This window comes from Podarcis muralis, chromosome 4 (assembly GCF_964188315.1).
Source record: "Podarcis muralis chromosome 4, rPodMur119.hap1.1, whole genome shotgun sequence".
Lineage (NCBI taxonomy): Eukaryota > Metazoa > Chordata > Lepidosauria > Squamata > Lacertidae > Podarcis > Podarcis muralis.
Window position 1 is genome coordinate 52811357 of NC_135658.1, and position 21983 is coordinate 52833339.

Sequence of the window (21983 nt, forward strand, 5' to 3'; positions counted from 1 at the left end):
CTGAAGTCTCTCAGCCCCACTCACCTCACAGAGTGTTTGTTGTGGGGGAGGAAGGGAAAGGAGATTGTTAGCCGCTTTGAGACTCCTTAAAAGGGAGTGAAAGGCGGGATATCAAATCCAAACTCTTCTTCTTCTTCTTCTCTGCCCCCCTAAATCAAATAAATAAACAAAAACACTTAATTAAAAGTAGAAATTGTAGAAAGATTTTGACAGATCTTTCTGAGTACTTGGGGTCAAAATAATTTAAAACAACTGTTGTTGAGACATTTCATTCTGAATCTGCTAGAAAAAGCCAAACAGAAGATGATGACAGGTGGGTGTCCTGCCCCCCTAACATAAATCCGGGGGGGGGGGGTAAGGCTAACGATTCTTCAGCACCCTAAGCAAACTACAGTTCCCATGATTCTTTAGGGGAAACTGTAACAATTAAAATGGTATGATATGGCTTTACATGTGTAGTCCAGATGAAGCCATAGAATTAGAGAGTTGTAAGGGACATGAAAGGCCACGTAGTCCATGCCGGCTGAAACAGAAAGACTGCAGGATTCCTGCATATGCTTAACAAAGTCCAACATCTTCTGAGGCAGTCTGTCTGTATCAAGAAATCCCTTCTAATTCTTCATCAGAATCATTTTTCTTGCAATTTAAGCCTGTCAATTTGGTCCTACCCTCTGGAGCAATGGAAAATATATGTGGTCCATTGTCACATGTTTGCATTTTGTAGACTGCTATCAATACAGTGGTACCTCGGGTTACATACACTTCAGGTTACATATGCTTCAGGTTACAGACTCCGCTAACCCAGAAATATTACCTCAGGTTAAGAACTTTGCTTCAGGATGAGAACAGAAATCGTGCGGTGCAGCAGCGGCAGGAGGCCCCATTAGCTAAAGTGGTGCTTCAGGTTAAGAACAGTTTCAGGTTAAGTACAGACCTCCGGAACGAATTAAGTACTTAACCTGAAGTACCACTGTACTCAGATGCAAACGTGTTTGCTCTGTAATATGGAACTGGATACACCATCCTATCCTTTTATTAATAGGCAAACTGAGAAGCTGAATCAATACCAAGGTGAAAATATACTACTGTATATATTTTGGTCTGCGTACAAAAAGGTAGAGTGAGAATAGGTCTTTCTTGCTCTCGGTGGGGATTAAGAGAAGCTAGCGAAAGGCTCTTTGTCCTGCTGAAAGTGTGCAGGTTATGGATGAAAAGGTGTCCATGTGCAAAGGCCTACTTCTGTACTGGTGTGAAATGCAGAGAGCTGAGAGGTCATTTTATTTCAAGCAGCTGGGGTTGATGTGGAGCCAGACAAACAACAGGAGCCTCTATTCCACCCTAATGGACAAATGAGGTCAGGAAACTCCTCCCAGGCCCTCTGCAGGACCCTTTCGTTCACACAGCATCACCAAATACATATCCCTCTTCACCCGCATCTACTTGACGGGAGTGTCTAACTCTTTCCATATGAGCGCTATTTATTTAGCCTACTGACTAAAGCAGCTGCTTCAGCTCATAGATACGAACCTTTAAAGTTGGGGGTGGGGAGACTTCCCTCCTCTATGCAGCAAACATAATACACTCTTTGTGAAAAGGGCTAACTTGCATTACACTGGGATTATGGAGCTGCAGAAATGGGCATCTGAAGAGGAAATGAAAGTGAGCTCCACTTGAAAGGGATTTCCATGGGATACTTTATTTTTAAACATGGAATTCTGTCCTTTTCTTCTTGCCCACTATAGGGTGGGGACGGAGGAGGAAAAGAAGGATAGTATATATGGGATGATTCATTAGGGTGGCGGGAATCTGATTTGTCGCAAGAATGAAACAATAAATTATATGGTTGTTCGTATTCTACAAAGATCCTGCAATGTAGCTTCTCAAGAACATCCACGTGCATACTTTAAAAAGAGTTTTGTGCCACGCTTTTGAACACATACATTGAGACAAGGAGGGTCAATACTGAGCAAACCAGTTCCTTCCCCTGTAACAATTGTAGCTCTGGTTGCAGAGTGTTGGGTGCATAGGACACATAACCGTGATTATAAGTTTGGAAAGCTGTTTGGAAGTCAGCATATGCATCCACCCACCAGCCCACCACAAATCAACTTGGAGATCACAATGTGCCTCAGGCAGACAATGGATGCACCAAAGAAGACTACTTTGTTTTGAAAACAGCTCCATGTGGCTCAAAGAAAGAAGCCAACCCACACAACAACAGGGGAATTAAACACAAAACCATGGTAATTACCATTCTGTCTGGGGGTGGGGGGCACCAATATAGGTCAATGAATGAGGCCACAACTACAGAGGCCTTAAGTGTGGCTGAAAGAAGCACAAGTGGTCTCTAATAAAAAACAAAGCAAAACTGCATTCTTATGGGGCCTGCCCATATCTTTCCTTTACCGCTGCCTCATAGATGGGTTTCTTCATTTAGCAAGGAAAGAAGCACACACACTCAAGAGTTACAAAGGTTCAAAGAGTTACAAAGGCGTACACAACATAAATTAAAAACCTATCCCCCTTCCCCAAGAATCCTGGGAAACATAATTTATTAGGTTGCTAGGAACTGTAACTCTCTGAGGGGTAAACTGTAGCGTCCAGGAGTCTTTGTGGAGTGGTGGAGGAAATGTGCTTTAAATGTATGGTGCATATGCAGCATTTGTTAATTGTAATGCAATTTAATTACATTCCAAGTGTTCAGATGGCTTGGGTTGGGTTTTTTTGGTTTTTTGTTTTGCCCTTTGATCACAATTTAATAGTTTTAACTGAATTGCTCCAGTACTACTTAACTGCTCTAGTACTTTTTTTAATGAGTTTCCAAGGGCTTGTGTGAGTTGTATTTATTCTTGTCTAACAGCTGCTGCTCGCCAAGTGCTGTAAGTTGCCTTTTAAACTTGGGAAAATTCATACAGCAGTGCCTGCAGTACTGAGTACCCCCGTTCAACAAAAGTACATATGGTGTCATGGACCTTTTACTTGGGTCTCCTCTGTCATGAAGTCATGATCCTATGAGGAAGTATCGCTGGGTGAGGCCCCTCAGGCAGGTGGTAACAATTAGTCCCCAGAGTGAGAGCATGTGATGGGGCTGGCTGGTTGCCAGAATTCCCCACCCCTATAAACCTGCCAGGGAGGAGGGAAGAGAATATGCTGTGTTTTAGACTTGCTGTTTGATATTCTGTATCTGGTGCCAGAGAAGAAGCCAATAAAGGCTGGTAACCCATTGGGTGCCTGCGTGTGATTGATTAGTAGCTTGAAAGCGACCCTCTCCTTGACCTCCTCCCCTCCCAATAATAGCTGGGTTGCGATCCAGCCACAATTAAGACGGGTGTGAAAGTGGAAAGCACTTAATCTGGCTGCATCATGCCCGGTGTTATTATTTCAAAAGGCTTTATCTTTCTTCTCTTAAGTGCTCATTAGGAACATCTAAAATTAAAGATGTCCCATGCTATACTTTTCTCGTTCCATAGACAGCCACAAAGATTTATACTAATGTGTAGAAAAATACATTTTCCACGTGATCTGGAGCCAAGCACTGTGTTGGTAAGCTTACAACACAGGACCTGCTTTAGGAAATCAGTACATTTCACAGCATGAATGAAAATGTGCGGAGGGTCAGATCTGACCCACGGACTGTAAACTCGCCATGCTTGCACTAAAGTAAGAGCCAAGCTACAACAGAAATGTGGGAGGCCCGTGATTGGATATCCTGACATCATTGCTTTTACGTATCTGCATGCTTGTTTGTTTGTTTGTTATCAGCAGGACAAATGGCAACTTTGGGTGGGGAGGAAGTTGGTGGGAGGAAAAAGTTTAACTTTCTGCCCACTGGTGAGGCTGATGAGTTTGGTGTACATTCCATGTCAGCCTATAGGAAACCTTTCTTTTATCCATATGTATATATTAGTTCAGAACAAGGCAAGCAGGCAGCATGAACAGAAGCCCTGGGTCACACATGCTAGCCTGCCCCCAATATCCCCACCAGCATTACCCTTAATCTTCGCATGTTGAGCAGGAAGGGAAATTTTCATGTGTTTGGCTTAATTTGCTGAGAATTCACCGCAAGAGCCTTGATCACACAGGGTTTGTATATGCATGGGGGAATCTAAGCATGTTCAACCAAACAATGACTATTGCGTGAGGCTTTTCTGCTCCATGAGTGAATGTCAAGGGCAGAGTCTTTGCTCAAGTGCTGCAACACCTGCTCCCTGCTTTGCTGGCCTATTTCCACCTGCTGCTGAAGGGGACAGAGATCATATGGGTGCTAGTCCAAAAAGACCTGCTGCTGTTGATATCTAGAGGCATTAATTTAGACATTTAATTTTTGACGTGCATTATTTTGGATGTTATATCCATAGACGTAACAGTGAGCCCTACACACAAAGAGAAAGAGAAAGAGAAAGAGAAAGAGAGAGAGAGAGAGAGAGAGAGAGAGAGAGAGAGAGAGAGAGAAATGTCAAAAGAGCAAATCACAGATTCCCTACAAGTTCCTTCAGCTTTTTACTCCTTTAGAACCTTGCACACCCACTGAGCTATCTTATGAATCCTTTCCATTTTGCCAAGATCTGTCCTGAGTGATTGTGTCAAAAACTGGAGGTGCAAAAGTTATTTTATTAGTTAGGGCACATGGCATCAAAATTTCTCATCTGTGTCTACAGTAGTGATTCATGGTTTGGTAATAATTACAATCTGTATTCACTGTTCTAGGAGACTGTTCTTCCATGTCAATCTGTACTGCAAGCAATACCTATGGAAAGTTAAAATAAAGACTTAATTTGAGCCAGTGTTCACCAACACTCATCAGTTACTGTGTCTGTTTTCTTGATGTCAGGTCCTAGCTGCAGACATAGCCTCTGAATATTTGAGAAGTACAAAACCAGCAACATTTCCTTCAGTACTGAGTTACCAAAACTGCTCCCTTCAATCTTTCTGTTGAACCAAGAACCATTAGGTACATAGAGGTTACAGTAAGCTCATACTTAAAAAAGCTAGAATGAAACTGGTAAAGATTATCATTCAAGGGTTCTTAAAATCAGAAATCTGATGCTGTCAGCTGAAATAACTATGAAGCTTATAGGAAACTGGATTAGCAGAAACTCAAAAATGAAAGAAATACACATTTTCTGGTTAAAAATTGTGTCTAAATTTATCCCAGTAAGAGTGGCTGGTGACCCTGAAAGAAATGTGGCCTGTGTCCCACAGGATTATTCAACAGTAGTCATTTGGGGCTGATCTAAGGCTTTTGAAATATACTTGGTTCCTTTCCTTATGTGCTGTAGTATCTTTCAAGTGAAGCAGCACAAGTGATTAGTCTGGAATGTTGATTGAAGGCTCTTATTTTAAGAATGGATACTGTAGAATTTGAATACTAGTGGAGATCAGCATTCTGCAGGAAATAAAAAAGAAAAAGCCACCCACTTCTAGTCCCTGGAATTTGGCTTCATATAAAATGGGAATTACTTAAGAGACAGAGGAACAAAACTCTATACCCCCAGTCTTAAAGGTAAAGGAACCCCTGACCATTAGGTCCAGTCGTGGCCGACTCTGGGGTTGCGACGCTCATTTCGCTTTATTGGTCGAGGGAGCCAGCGTACAGCTTCCGGGTCATGTGGCCAGCATGACTAAGCCACTTCTGGCGAACCAGAGCAGCGCACGGAAACGCCGTTTACCTTCCCACCGGAGCGGTTCCTATTTATCTACTTGCACTTTGATGTGCTTTCAAACTGCTAGGTTGGCAGGAGCAGGGACCGAGCAACGGGAGCTCACCCCATCGCGGGGATTCGAACCGCTGACCTTCTGATCGCCAAGCCCTAGGCTCTGTGGTCTAGCCCACAGCGCCACCCGTTCTTACAACACCTTTAAAGGGATACATTTTGGAAATATATAAGCTTCAAAATGCTGAAGAATTCAAAACTTACTGTTGTTTTTTTAAACTTGCAGTTTAAAAGATGTGAGGGTAGTGTACAGCCATATATCACTTACAGAAAGAAAACTTACAATAAATGTGTTTTGTTTAACCAAACACGAGATATTTTAGGAAGCAGTTAATTTGATAGCATAAGCTTGAATCTGGAGCCTTGAAAGACAGTTATACCATTCAAGCAGTACCCTGTGTAATTTTGAGATATAGGTCAGATGAAAAATGCAAATGCATGTGTGCTTGTGCCTTATGTATTGCAGTGAGGAAAGCAGCACCTGAATTCCTGTGTGTATGTGTATAATGGGGTTGTAAAACTTGGCTGGTGTAAGTCAGAGCACCCATTTTCAAATTACCTTCCTTATCCATTACAGCCTCCTGTACCTGCCAAAAAGCTGCTCCTGGGAGTTGAGAGATCCTTTAGAACTGTAGGGGATGTGGCAGGGAGATGCTAAACAATTTTATAACGTCAAAACATAGCAGGATCTACACAAAGGGTGCTTACAAATAAGGCCTTTTTGCACTTATTTGTAAGTGCAGAAAGGCCCTTAGGATTGGTACTGTACTAGGATGCAAGTGAGAGAATGCCTTAGTTCACATACTTGATTTATTTATTTTCTGGAAGCATTTTTACCCTACTCTTTAGCTGAAAAGCCAGAAAAGACATTGAGGCACTAATGAGAATGACTCAATTTTCAGGGATCATGCTATGGTGCTGTTACATCTTTGGCTTCCTTCACTAGACTTGGTTCCCTACACTGGAAATGTTCATAAAATTATTATGTGGCATTAACATATTCACCCTCTCCTCCTTTTTTGCTGTGAGGCAGAGTATCTAATGTGTTTCCTGGCAGTTTAAGCTCTTTTTTGCCACATACTGAAGTAGCCCATTTCTCAGGGTCAGTCTGCTTAATTATATGAGCTCCCACCCACAAGCTGGATGAAAGTCAGAAACACAGGCTTCCCTCTTCATCTGCTATCTGTGACAACTAGGCCTCAGTCGCAGCATTATTAGAGTCTAGACTCTTGACAGCATGTAGCCTAGTAACAGAGCAATGTATCTGGGAGCCTGCAAATAAGGGCCTTTCTGCACGTACTATTTGTACAGTTGCTTGTTTTGGGGGTTCTTTCTGGATTTTTCTTTGGCATGCTGTCACACGTCATCATTATTCAGCTGTTGTTGTTTAGTCGTTTAGTCGTGTCCGACTCTTCGTGACCCCATGGACCAGAGCATGCCAGGCACCCTGGTCATTATTCAGCTAGTATTCTGAAATAATGTACTAAAAATACATTTTCTTCTACGACAAAAGTCCAACTTTTGTGAGAGATCCAGAATGGATATCATTCCTCAATCAGTGGTACCTGGGTTCTCAAACTTAATCCATTCTGGGAGTCCATTTGACTCCTGAAACCATTTGAAAACCAGGGCGCGGCTGCAGAAGCCGCATCGGATGTATGGCTTCTGAAAAATGTTCTCAAACCGGAACACTTACTTCCAGATTTGCAGCATTCGGGACCTGCTTTGTTCAGGAGCCAAGCTGTTCAAGTACCAAGGTACCACTGTATTTTCATTTGTGTAGTATGTGTACAAGCTTTTTGTGCGGAGGGTGAAGTGTAGTTGGGTTTCCACAAAGCAAGACACAGTGATAACAGCAAGAACCTTTACTGAACTAAGAGAACTGGACAACAAGGGAAAAGTGACTGCTTATATACATTTCTGAAGGCCTGGGACACTCCCACTCTCAATGTGATTGGTAGTCTAAAGTCCAAAGCTCCAAACCATAACTCAGAGTTTAAGGGCCAGTGGCAGTGGCCCAAATCCTGAATGTTCTGTGATTGGATATCAGGTATCGAATCAGAACACAGGGGCTCAGAATCCTTAGTTCAGGCTCAAGCTCAGGCAAACACAGACCACTGAATAAATAAGAGAGGGGTTGGTGGGCATGGTTTGGCAGACAAGCTTAGTTACAGAGGAGAGATGTGGCAGATAGAGACAATGGTACAGAGTCAAAATACTGCCCATGACAACAATCGCTAGCTGGAGGCAAAATTTCTTCACCATGCCCAGCTTCACCAAAGCTCAGGCATACAAATAGTTTCTCTTCCAATCTCCTGCACTTCCACATATTAGAATTCTGGAATACTAGGCATTAAGTATACACACACAGAGAGAGAGAGAGAGTCATGAAAGGACAATCCCCTTGCACATACCGTACACATAACCCTGACATTTACTGACTGGAGGAACCTGAGGGTGCATAAGGAGTGTGACTACAGCCACAGAACTTTTCTCGATTCAGGCACAACCTGCCATTAATGTGGAAAGGAAACTCAACTTAATAACTGCCCTATGTGGCCAAAGGTACAGCCAATCAGCTACAAATTAACTCTTTAAAAAAATACCACTATAAGTCTTAAGTGTGGAAAAATTTTAAGATTGCATAGCATTGCTAAAGTTGAAGAAGGAGACTAGAATGAAACCAACATGGGGAAAAATAATTAACAATCTACTTAGGGGAAACAAATTACTAATTCGTTTAACTAAACTGAAATGAAAATTCTCATAAAACAATTGAAGCTGAGTTGTTATTATTTATTTAATTAATTTGTATACTTCCCTATACAGTGGTACCTCGGGTTAAGTACTTAATTCGTTCTGGAGGTCTGTTCTTAACCTGAAACTGTTCTTAACCTGAAGTACCACTTTAATTAATGGGGCCTCCCGCTGCTGCTGCACAATTTCTGTTCTCATCCTGAAGCAAAGTTCTTAACCCGAGGTACTATTTCTGGGTTAGCGGAGTCTGTAACCTGAAGTGTATGTAACCTGAAGCATATGTAACCCAAGGTACCACTGTACCTGCAGATCTCAGGATGGTTCACAATATAAAATTAAAAAATTAAAAAACACAAATTGTAGCAAGTTGTAATGAAACAAACAAGCAAGACCCGCGCCCTTCAAATTCCCTGCAGTTTTGTTTGTTTTTAAATCTTTATGATTTAAAAAAACAGATCAAGTATGTAGCCTTAAAACAGTGCAGAATATACTGTAGTGTGAAAGCAAAAGAGGAAGGTTAGAGGGCAGATTACACCACCATGTGGTAGAAGTGAGAATATAACAAAATACAGTACTCAAATATGAATTTGATATTTTATGGGACACATCAAAATTCATTGTAAAGTAAAAGCTAATCTGATCTACTCCCAAATCTGTCAGAATATGGCAATTTGCTTCTCCCTTTCCTCTTCCCAAAATAACTCCACGTGGAGGGCATTATTGTGAATGGATTTGAAGTCTCCATTGCCTCCCTCATCATGTTTTCCTGTGAATCTTAAAAACAGCATTTCCAGGTTCATGACAATAGATTTACTTATATTACCACCTGCAGTGTGTTTCCTCCCACAAGGTAACGGCAAAAATAATCCCACACTTATATTAGTCATATGAAGTTAACCTGAGCTATGAAAAACAGGAAGCACACTGACAGTGCAATCCCACACATATTTACTTGGAAGTAAGTCCAGATGTCTTCAATGGGGCTTGATCCTTAGTAAGCATGATTGGAGTTGCAGACTAAGGATGGCATTTTTGACATACACCTCACTACTTCATTTGCTTAAATTAGAGTTTAGTTCTACCTTTTAGTCCTATCTTTTAGTTTTCTCCTATGCTGAAAAGTTCAAATGTTAAAAGGTATCTTGATAAGTTTCTAAACAAAAACATTGCCAGCACTTATTTGGTGACATGTCCCAGCAAATGCAGTAAACACACACAAGATTAGGATTGCAAACAAGAGGGTTCAGCAGTGTAACAAAGAGTGTTTCAATTGCTCTCTCCAAGCACAATGCTAATTGAAGTTAATGAAGACTTCTGGGCTTTGATTAAACTAAGTTTTATTGAAGTAAATAATGGACAGAAGTGGCTGGACATGTGCTGTCTCTGGGCTTGGAAGATAAGACTCATAGTTCAATTACAGTGGTACCTCGGGTTACAGACACTTCAGGTTACAGACTCCGCTAACCTGGAAGTAGTACCTCAGATTAAGAACTTTACCTCAGGATGAGAACAGAAATCGTGTGGTGGTGGCATGGTGGCAGTGGGAGTCCCCATTAGCTAAAGTGGTACCTCAAGTTAAGAACAGTTTCAGGTTAAGAATGGACCTCCAGAACGAATTAAGTTCTTAACCAGAGGTACCACTGTACAAGGATACTGGTTCAGCGTAATGAAGAGTTGTCAGATATTTTATCATTACAGTGTTTATGTTTTCATGAGAAATTGTATGTAAGCATTTAGTCAGCTTCTGTTCTAACAAGTTGAATCACTAGTTCCACAAATAATAATTCATACAACTCCCCCCTCTTTCCTTACAGCTATAAGCTTAAAGTTCCCTAAGGGGAGGAACTCATCGTTTTGAACTGTTATCAGAGGGAGTCTCTAACAGGCACACCTGCTTGACTGGAAAGCACAAAGAAGTGGGAAAACATTTTGGGCTGAGGAAACAATCATGGGAGACATAACAACCTGACAAAATATGCCTTTGCACTCATGGGGGGGGTATCTCAATGAAGTATTTTCACTAGTGCAAGTACTTGTGGCTGTGGAATTGAACTTCTATTCTCTCTCCTTGCACACCCTCTAAATCTGTTCTGGGTTTTCTCCCCAACCCTCCATAGATTTGGGGAAAGCATGGGGGCACACAGGGAGATGAGGGGAAATTCCATTGTGCAACAATTAAGAGTGGACTGCACTCAGTTAAAGTATATTTTAAAAATGGCTACTATGCCTATTGAGCACTTTCCTGTGCTGTGCTATAGGGAACTGGGCGATAACTCAATGTGTTCTTACCAGTGCTTGGTCAGCTTCAGAGCGAGCCCTGCGCCACCGGTGCTCATCTTCATCCAGCCTGTTTCATAGTCCAGAGCTCCTCAGAGTACCAAGGAGGTGCTTGAGCTCCAAAACGCCAGAGAGGATGCTCAGGAGCAATAATTGTCAGTTTGCATTTCTTAGTACAGAAAGTATTGATCTGATGTGTAGACATCGTTCCTATTCTACTTAATTCAAGAGGGTTCTGGAAGCTTCTCTGTGTGAAAGAAACAAGCAGGTTTGTGATGTTTGGGTTATTCATTCAGAGAAGCTGAGTACAACTGGCTTAAACTGGTTCTGTTATCTCTTCTGTCAAGGTCAGGCCGACTATAATAATAGGCCAGAAGGAGCCTGGGTTTCACTTTCTCTTTCTACTCTATTCCTTCTGGTATGGTATTCTGTACATAGTGGGATGTGGGTGGCATTGTGGACTAAACCAGAGCCTCTTGGGCTTGCCGATTGCAAGGTCGGCAGTTCGATTCCCCACGACGGGGTGAGCTCCCGTTGCTCTTTCCCAGCTCCTGCCAACCTAGCAATTCGAAAGCACGCCAGTGCAAGTAGATAAATAGATACCACTGTGATGAGAAGGTTAAAAGGCATTTTCATGCGCTCGGGTTTCTGTCAAGGTGTTCTGTTGCACCAGAAGCGGTTTAGTCATGCTGACCACATAACCCGGAAAGACAAACGCTGGCTCCTTCGGCCTGAAAGTGAAATGAGCACCACCACCCCAGTCACCTTTGACTGGACTTAATGATCCAGGGGTTATTTGCCTTTACCTTTGTAGATAGAATGCTTAGTGTTAAGGTTTTAGACTTATTGAAAGTTCAGTCTGCTGCAACTGGATTTATTATGGACAGTGCCAATCCTGAATGTAATGGATTTGTGATCATTATGCTCATTTGCCTTCAGTAGCAGTAAAGCTCAGCTGGACGAAATACAATTGCCTCTGGTATATTTTTGGGGAATACTGCAACGTGCTTAAGTTTTTACTCCACTAACTATACATTGGAATCTGCTCCAGATCAATATTGAGTAGAATTCCATGACAATAATATCAACCACTTGTTTCATCTTGCCATTCCATAGCGAGACCAGGGCTTCAATAGCGTTTTATGTTGGATCTTTTGCTTCTGGGATAGTGGGTGTTTTAATTCAGCCATGGATTTTAGTTAATAGGGGCTTTTTATTTTGCAAGCATTTAAATGAACTCACAGGATTTAAAGGAACAGTAGGCCATCTTATTTGTATCTTCTCAACAAGAGCAATTTGCTCTCTATACTCAAATTGAAAGACAATTAGAACTTTGTACTTGCTTACAAATTCATTATTCCACATCCTTCCTCAATGCTCTAACAAGCAAACGTGTGAGGAACTGCACAATGAGTGTGATCTCACTTAAGAATGTGCAAAGCAGTACCTTATTCCATAACCTTCCAATGTCACTGCATGCCACAGCATCACATCTGCTTTTTCTAATGACTTTAATAAAGCCATTAATTAAAGCAGAAAACTAGTCAGGTTGGTATTTGCATGCAATTTGCAGACTGAAATGAAAACCCCACTTCCTGTAATATAATCTGAAGATCACTAGCCAATCAAAATAAAAGTACGTACTCCCAAATAACAGAACTGTGTTCCATCTAGAAACATTATAGTGCATTATTCTGGCCCCATATGCACTATAAATTGATATCAGTATCATGCCACTTTAAACAGTGAATTCTGAGAACCGTACTTTGTTAAGGGTTTTTAAAGCTTGTTGGAGACCCCCTATTCCCCTCACAGGGCTACAATTCCCATTTCCCCAGGAATAAAGGTAAAGGTACCCCTGCCCGAATGGGCCAGTCGTGACCGACTCTAGGGTTGTGCACTCATCTCACTCAAGAGGCCGGGAGCCGTCGCCGTCTGAGGACACTTCCGGGTCACGTGGCCAGCGTGACGAAGCTGCACTGGTGAGCCAGCGCCCGTGCCACACACGGAAACGCTGTTTACCTTCCCGCTATAAAGCAGTACCTATTTATCTACTTGCACTTAGGGGTGCTTTCGAACTGCTAGGTAGGCAGGAGCTGGGACCGAACGACGGGAGCTCACCCCGCCGCGGGGATTCGAACCGGCGACCTTACGATCAGCAAGTCCTAGGCACTGAGGTTTTACCCACAGCGCCACCCGCATCCCCAGGAATACGGATTGTTAAACATCAGGCAGGTGCCTTCTCTATACTCTCTTTGGCACCTGCTTAAAACGTTTTTGTTTAGGGAATCCTGGATGTTGACATGTTTTAATCTCTTTAGTCTAGTGTTAACTTTAATTATCTTTTAATTACAGTACTTGTTTTTACCTTTTTTAAATTGATAATTTTAATATTTCTTGTAAACGGCTTGGGGGCTTTATTGCCATCAAGTGGTATATAGACTTTGTTAAATAATGATTTTTATTTTTGCTGTAATGATGCAGGGGGGAAAGGTGCTAAATTAGATTAAGGATTTAATGTAAATCTGGGCTTGCCCTTTACCATGGAAGGTTCCCATTCCCCAACTCATATTGCTCCTGTGCATGTAACCTTCTACAGACACATAGGGTCATCTATCTCAGGAACAGGGTAAGTAGCAAGGGCACAGCCTTGCGCCCCATTCTACATGTGCAAGGAACTAATGTCACTTGAGAGTAGAAGATAATGCTCACTTAATGAAGACATGATGATACTACCCATTGAGATTTTGTTATCTAACATTACCATATGCTACTTTTATTTATAGATCACCCTGCATTCTCTGCATGGCTCACAAGTAAAACAATTAAAAATTTCATCAGCTCAAAGATATTTAAATCAGATTTTGAGAAATATACTGCAAAATCAAACAGTGTTACATATGTCAGACTTCAGTCACAGCCAGGCTTCAACCTTATTTACTTAGAACATCCATGCATACATTTCAACAGGACACGTGGAAGAAAGGATACTGCTGGCTTGCATCTATTAGTGGCATATTTGAAAGAGATGTATATTTATCCAGTTTCTTATCTGCATTTTAGAAGTATATTCATATATTCTAAAACATTACAGCTCTACAGTACAATCCTCTATATGTCTATTAGCAAGTAAGTCCCACTTGTGTTCAATAAATCAGTCCTAATAGTCCATATTAAAAAGCTGTATCAAGATGCCAAATGTAGCAAAAGATCAGCAATGGCAGCCCAGTTTTCAGCTTTCATTTGGGTGAATGGAAAGCTGTTATTTCAAAATTTGTTTTGAGATTGCAATAAAAAATTGTGTTTTACATTTGCATCTGAGAAACCAGCTACCCTTGTTATCTGATCCAAATCAGCATCTTCTTACATTGAAGAAAATATCCGATGGTCATAAACATGATCAGGAAAACTTACAAGCATCTGGACTACATGTTAGTGGTACAAACAACAGTAACAGGCACAGCAATGAGTTGTGGTAGGAGGGGAGAAATCACCCAAAACTAGGCTGAGTTCTTGCCAAGTCCTGCCCCCCATCTCCTACACCCAATCCCAAATTGTTCAGAAGGGTTCCTCCCGGATTGTCTGGTTATACTTTTTGGGAAGAGGTGATTACAGGGGAGGTAAGGGACAGGAAACTCTCAATCTGCAAATTTCCGTAACTTAATGATGCCAATTACCTTCAGTTTTATTCACATGCCAAGATAGAAATCCTACCAAATTAACTTGAAAAGAAATGGCAATGTTTGCTTGAGCTTCCAGCTTCATTACAGCTAGAATTACTACTATATATAAGCATCTATTTTATAATAGCCTTTTCTTGGTGAACAGTGCCTGTTTTCCATTTTTTTAAAGAAAGAGAAAATAAGGATGAAACAGCATGATGTGCTGCAATTAGATGTGAACAGAATGTGCTGCAGCATAATGAAAACTCTGTGATGACTAATGGCACCTAGGTTATTTGGAATATGAAAGGCATTCAAGTTTGGCAAACGGCATGAAGCTTCAATTTGGAGGACGAGGTGATTAAGAATGAGCACAAAGACCTGCAATAAAACACTTTTACTGAACAGTTTTAAATTCCAGTTCAGCTGTAGAAATTTTTTAATGAAACGTTTACAGCACTATTTACATGTATTCAAGTGTCACAGTACTAGGAATCAAATCTCTCTAAATAACTTGTACACAATACAGTTATAAAACTGAAGCAGAGTTCTATCATATTTTATTATTTTATTTACAAAAAAGAAAATACAGTCAAAGTATCACTTGCTCCTTTTTAACTTTTGAAATTCTCATCAGGCCACTGCTAGCATCTTCTGTGAAATTTAAACCTAATTCTTGGAAGGCAGGAATATAAACATTAACAATTAAATCATTTAAACAAGCTAACAAGTTCCACAGATGTAGGCTCAGCCAACACTGCTCATTATATCAGTACCCACAACTAATAGAAGACTAAACAGCTGCTACTATAAATGAAAGTGTTATTCCATTGATCTATTAAGCAGCTAACACACTACTGCTGCCATTCTTCTTCAGAAAAAGCAGGTTAGCCACACTTGCTCCTAATCTGCCAAAAGCAATGTGAAAAATCATAAAAGAAATATAAATCAAAATATAAAACCAAAAAAGGTACAAGAGAATATTGAGAACATTATTTGCATTTCAGTGATTTAGAAAAGATGAGAATAAAAAAAGATTTTTTTTAAAAAAACACAGCAACATTCATGACCAGAATTTCCAAAGGATGTCTGGCTTTCCATTAGTATTCTCCTTTCTCAGGTGTCTGCATTTTCAACCTCTAGGACACTGGGAAACACTTCTTTTTAACCAGACAACTCCAGCAGTGATTCAACATACTTCAAACTCAAGTGTCAATATTATTAGTAATATCAATAATAATTATTCAGCCAATGTTGTGAAGAGATGCAAAACTTGATTCAACTACAGATAATCGTTGCTCCAATGCCTTCAAAATCGTTTCTGCCTGTTAAGTAAGGGGGGGGCGGGGCGAGAAACATTTTAGTTTACATTAAATGTTAATTATAAGTTGTGTCCCAAATTCATGGGCCCACAAATGAATTACAAGCCAGTATACCTGACACTCATCCTGCCTCCTCAATATGTCATCGAGTAGGATCACAGAAGACAGGAATGGATGTCACCTTCCCCCATATGGTAGAGATCATAGAATCGTAGAGCTGGAACGGACTGCAAGAGACATCTAGTCCAACCCTTTGCAATGCAGGAATCCTGCCCACAGCCACCCCTGGGTGGACTTGAACCACCAACCTTCTGGTTGACTGGCATGATCAGAGGATGATAGCATGCTCTGTCTGTTTGGGGCTGCATTTGCACATTGATCTCCAGCCAGAACTACATGGGGAACTCAGCAGCTGCATGCATATTTCAAGATAACTGCACCCCCAGTTGCAAATAGCCATTATTTTCTCATATAGGAGTACAGAAAGAATCTCATGTCTCTTTTCTCCCCCGTTTCCCTTAACAAGTTCTACTGACATGATTACTGTGTTTCTTAAGAAGAGGGATTTTAAGAAGGAACCATCATCAAACCATCTTTCACATCTGAAAAAAGTAAAACCTAAAACATAAAATAACCATCTTACCCTTCCTAGTGACTCTTCTAAACTAGCTCGACTTTCAAGCGTTAGAGGCTCTTCATCAATTTCAGCTTTTTGTTCCGAGGACCCTAGGGTATAACTTGGACATTGTACAGTTATAAGTAACACCACAATCACCCAATAAAAGTGTGAGCATTTATTAACTGAAGAATAATTTACCAGTGACAGCAGTCATGACTGTAATACTCAGTACAGTGGTACCTCTGGTTACATACTTAATTCGTTCTGGAGGTCCATTCTTAACCTGAAACTGTTCTTAACCTGAAGCACCACTTTAATTAATGGGGCCTCCCGCTGCTGCTGCTGCACAATTTCTGTTCTCATCCTGAAGCAAAGTTCTTAACCCGAGGTACTATTTCTGGGTTAGCGGAGTCTGTAACCTGAAGCGTATGTAACCCGAAGTACCACTGTAATTAAAATGCACACATTATTTACAGACTGGTTGGCCCCTTCCCACTATTTTGTTTTAAGTAATGAGAGCCTGCATTATAAGTAGAGCCTGCCAGGTTACCTGGTTGAAGGTCCACCTGAGAATGTAAGGCTATGTACGTAAGGCAGGTGATGAAATTCCAGGTAGATGTATGACAAGTGATGATCTGCAGCAACATGTTCTGGTGCATCCCCAATCCCTAACAGGAATGTTCCTCTTCAGCCTCAAGGTCAGGCCAGCTCAGAACAGACGTCTTACAGAATGTATGAGGGGCAGGTTTCAGGAGGGGGATGAAGAGTGAAATGACATCTTTCTCAACCTTATGCAACTCTATGGCCCTGGACAGGCCCCAAGATTGGCCTCAGAGCCTTTGCTCCCTGATCCCTGATTACGGACCATCAGATTAGTAGGTGCCAGGAGCAGGGCATTTTTAGTGGTACCCCTGTATCTTTGAACACCTCTCCTCACATGGCACTTTCATAGGTGATTTTAAATAGGATATTAAGAACATTTCTGTTCTCCTTGATATTTCCTTGATAGTTTTATGCTAGATTCATGTTTTAATCCTTACTTTACTGGTATAATTTGTTAATACTGGTATTTGGTGTACAGTTAACTCACAACTTGTGTGCACATTTAACTTGCACGATTGCAGCTTTATGCGCTTGGCGGATGGCCAGTGGCAATCACACTAAACGCTCGCAAGGCAGAAAGCTTAAAAATTATTTCCAGGCTCTGGTCTGGGAGGCCCTCACAAGATCTTGGATGTCCCTATGAGATCTTGCAAGAGCCTCCAGAGCCCACACAACAGCCTGCCAGAACCCAATAACCATGTGGGGGGAATGGCCCATTTGGCGCACCAGCTTCTGGAAAGGTAGGGACGCTTGTGTGGGATATTCCGGGGTCACTCTGACTAGGTGTCATTTTGCCTTTACATCCAATCCATGAAATGTAACCCCCCACACAACTTGCAAGTCATCTATATTTATTTTATTGACTTTTCTTAGCTGCCTTAGGAAGATGTCACCCTAAAGATATTACCCTAAAGATATCAATGTATTAAATAATTAAATTAAAAAGGATAGCAATTAGAACTTTACAAGTGCAATGCCTAAAATACCAATTGAACAAAATGGTCAGTTCTTGAAAAACACCAAAATAACTTAATGATGCACTGCAATACTTATTACTGTGCTCCCGTGCTATGCTTGTATTAATTTGCATAATACTTAAATTTTGAACAATGCAGATTATTTATTTATAAATTTATAATCTGCACTTTTATTAAAAAATAGCAAAGTGGAACACAACATACCAAAAATAGTAACAAAGAGATCAATAAAAACATCAATAAATACTGATGGATTTAAAAAGAAAATGCCTGTTGTGAAGACAAGCCTAAATGAAAAAGTTTTCAAAATACATCTGAAGGAAGGGATGAGAATTACAGTTAGATCACAATCCTCTATCTGTAGTTACCCAAGCACGACTTCAAGGATAATTTTTCAATGGTTGCTAAGGAAAGTATGGTAATTGGATATGTTTCAGAGAACACAATGCACACTATTATCTCTGTGTTAGAAAATGCTACTTGCAAGCAATTGTCAATGAATTCTCATCTCTGGAAATGATGGGTATTTATTGCACAGAATAATGGTTAAACTTAATCCTTAAAGGATTGAGGGGTGGTGTGGTAGTGGGGAAATAGAGGAAGAAATTGATGTTTTCCTCATTGTTACCTAGCTGAATGCAAACAAACAAGGCCAGTTTTGATTCATTTTTTCCTTCCATGGAGGAACAAAAAAATATTTGCGCTACTGTTCCTCCCCTCCCCGCAAAAAACTTTATGCACATCAGAAATAACCTGGAGTATTGAGGAAGTTGTCCCGTTTTAAGAGTATTTAAATAATCAATTATCATCAGAAGAAAGGCAAACAGAACTATTGCTTTGCTTACCTTTCAAGAGCGTCAACATTTAAGCAAAATAAATCTCGTTTATAATCCAGATGTCTCGGAGTGCATCTGTAAATGCTTCCAAGGGTCATGTTGCACCCAGTGCAAAACAAGGTTTCAAGCATGCTGTAAAGCAAAGCATCACTTAGAAAATATGTAACATCATTTTAACATGTTCATGTTGTAATTCGGAACACAGCAATGTACCACTTCCAGCACAAATTAAACAAATGGCATAAAACAATTAGCGGAAAGTTGTTTTTTACATATATTTTAAATAAAAAGGATTTATCCTGTCCTCCTTCTGAGGAACTTCTAGCAGCATACCTGGATTTCCTGCCCACTCCTAGTTATCATCACTAAACATCAGGAAGAACTTTCTGACGGTAAGAGCTGTTCAACGGTGGAACGGTCTCCCTTAAGAGGTTGAAGACTCTCCTTCATTGGAGGTTTTAAAGCAGAAGTTGGATGGCCAACTGTCATGGATGCTTTAGTTGAGATTCCTACATTGCAGGGGGTTGGACTAGATGACCCTCAGGGTCCCTTTCCAACTCTACAATTCTATGATTCACAACACTCCTCTAGGTTGGTCTGTGTCTTAATGCCTGGCTCCAAAATCACCAACTGGTATTCACAGCCAAGTAGGGATTTTGTGGCAATGCAGTCAAGATATGAATTTATTCTGAAAGTTATTCAGACAGAATTATTTTATACTTCGTTGTATTAATCTAATTTGAAAAACCTATTACCGTTGCAATCTTTTTTCCGGTTCTCCTCTTTGCTCTTCAACTTAATTAGATCATAAATCAAAGACAGCCTAGAGTCTGACTGTGAGTGGGTGATCTTCCTTTACAGGGAAGGCCAAGAGATTACCACAGGTGTCAGAAGCAGCTGTGCATGTGAAGGCCACTTCACGATAAGAAGACACAACAACCAAGCAAGTCTGGGAAAAGGCAGTCAGGCAAAATGTAACACTATGTGATGCTTTGTAATACAATGCCAGGCACCCTGGAGACAGCCAGCTTGGGGCCTATTTGAGAGATAAAGAGATAAGGCAGAAGCTGAACTGTCTTGGTTTGTACAGGGGCCTCTTGTTTATGGTCTCCAGAGGGATAAACAAGGCATCCATGTTAAACAGGACAGCCAAAGGTGTCAGAAGGATCAACCTGAAGCGGGTTGGAAACCCACTCCTATTAGAACCTTCTTGTGCTTCTTGGGTGCTACCCAGCAGAGTCCCCAGCCATGGTCTGATCACCCAGACCTTCGTGCTTTTGATAATATCTGATTCCACCACATTCAAGTCCTTGCTGGGTACTCCAACCACTGCATTACATTTTAAGAATCAGTCCTTCCGAAGCACTGATTATGATTCAATGAAAAGGCCTGTAGACAACACATTCTTTATTTATGAATAAGTGTTAGAGGCAAGTTGTGTACATTTATCTGACTGCAAGCAATATTTAAAAAATGGTTTTCCCAGGACTTTTTTAAAGGACTTGGTCAAAAAGGTGCAAATTCCCATGTACTCCATTCATGCAAGTGCGCAAAAAACAAAACAACTATTCAGAGTGATGATTAGCAGATGTGAACCAAACTCTTAAACCAGTTTTAGTCTTAGTCAATAAGCACAAACAATGTAGCTTGAATGTTCAAACAGATTCAAAACTGTGTGGAAATTAATTTTCTTGGAAGAATTGTAAATATTTTAAGAAGCGACAACTCAGTAGCAAGCACTGAAGATCATTAACCTATGTATTTTTATTATGTATGCACACTTCCCAAGGAATGTCTCCTAAAAACTAACATAATAAGATATACATCCCACACTTCCTCAAAGATTCAGTATGAGTAACAGGCTTAAAGCAGATGGCTTCAAAAAAACAAAAACCCTGCTCTAAAGTGGCTTCCTATTCCCCTTCCTAATAAAAATGAGTCCAAACATATTGTCTATTAGCCCATATGGATACTTTTAGGGCAAACCTTTCTTTTGACTTTCTTCTTTAGCATAAAGCTCTATTGTGAGACACATCTGTTTCACTTTGGGATTTTCACCGCTTACCAGCCATATTCGCCTGCTCGGCTTGAAAGTTTCTGTTCTTTGTCCACTGAAACATTGAGCGTAACATCTGAAAATCAAAAGATGTAAGATCAGTAGAAAAGTAGTCTCCCATAAGTACTCCCAGCCCAATTATGCCATTTATCGCCAACACAGAATGGGAAAACACTGAAGTGGGTTGGCAAAAACCTCTATCCCAACTAAGGGGCTGGGGCACAATAATGCCCACATGCTTTGGTCAACCGGGTGGCAAGGAGTAAGTTTAATGCATATTCCAAAACACTTTGGAAATTAAAAAGAGGCATACACGTCACTAGCACTAGAACTGAGTCCCATGAATTATCTTTGGCTGCAAGTTTAAGCACATTTACCTAGGCGAAAACCCCACTGAAAATAACTGGACACACACACAAATATAGGATTGCAACGTTAGCACTGCAGAATCTTTCCCTCTTTTTCTCTTTTCAAGTGTTTTGCTGTTCCTTCTGCAGCTTCACCATATTCACGTTCTTTTATTGCAATGCCTTTGCTTTAATTCCCTCTTAAGTCGCCCAGATAATTTCAAGTGAAGGCGCAGCCTAAAACCGCCTCAAGAAGGGAGACGGGTCCTACGACCTACGTAAAGCACGCAAGAAGGGCACGAACAAAGCCAAGAGAGGAGCCACTGAATGCTGGTTTATGGGGGGGGGGCGGGGAGGACGAGCGCGCGAATCTTTGCACGCGCGAGGGAAAGCCGCGGTGCGGGCGGGCGCAGAGCGTTTCCCAGGTGATTAGCCGCGCGGGCGGGCGCCTCGTCGCTCACTCTTCAGCAAGATGCAGTTGGTGTCCTCGTCGTTGAACTCCCAGCCGAGCGTGTCTCCTACGGGCCGCTTGCAGCCAGCGCACAGGAACACCATGGGCAGCTCCTCGGACCCCGCTTCCTCTCCGGGCCCCGGGCTGCCAGGGGACGCCTCCGTCAACGGGAGAGAGCTGTCTTCCCCCGGGTGCGCCGCCATTCTCTTTCAAAGCCGCCCGCGCCGCGCCCCCTCCCCTCCGCGCCAGCGCCGGAAATAACATGCAACGCGGGGCCGCTCTAGCGCGCAAACCGAGCCCTTCTCTTTTGCCTCTCCCAGGAGAAGGGGCGGAGTCGGGGGCGCTCGAGAGCGGGTGGGAGC

General features: G+C 41.5%; 1 protein-coding gene across 1 annotated transcript; it reads right to left on the minus strand.

Annotated features, from left to right (window-relative positions):
• Positions 1–14792: 14792 nt before the first annotated feature.
• On the minus strand, positions 14793–21824 carry MIS18A (MIS18 kinetochore protein A). The gene is made up of 5 exons (XM_028727022.2): positions 21632–21824; positions 20833–20899; positions 18777–18899; positions 16376–16469; positions 14793–15735 (listed from the first exon to the last, which is right to left on the minus strand). The coding sequence occupies exons 1-5, from the start codon at positions 21822–21824 to the stop codon at positions 15655–15657; spliced, it is 558 nt and encodes a 185-aa protein (XP_028582855.1). The 3' UTR covers positions 14793–15654.
• Positions 21825–21983: the final 159 nt, after the last annotated feature.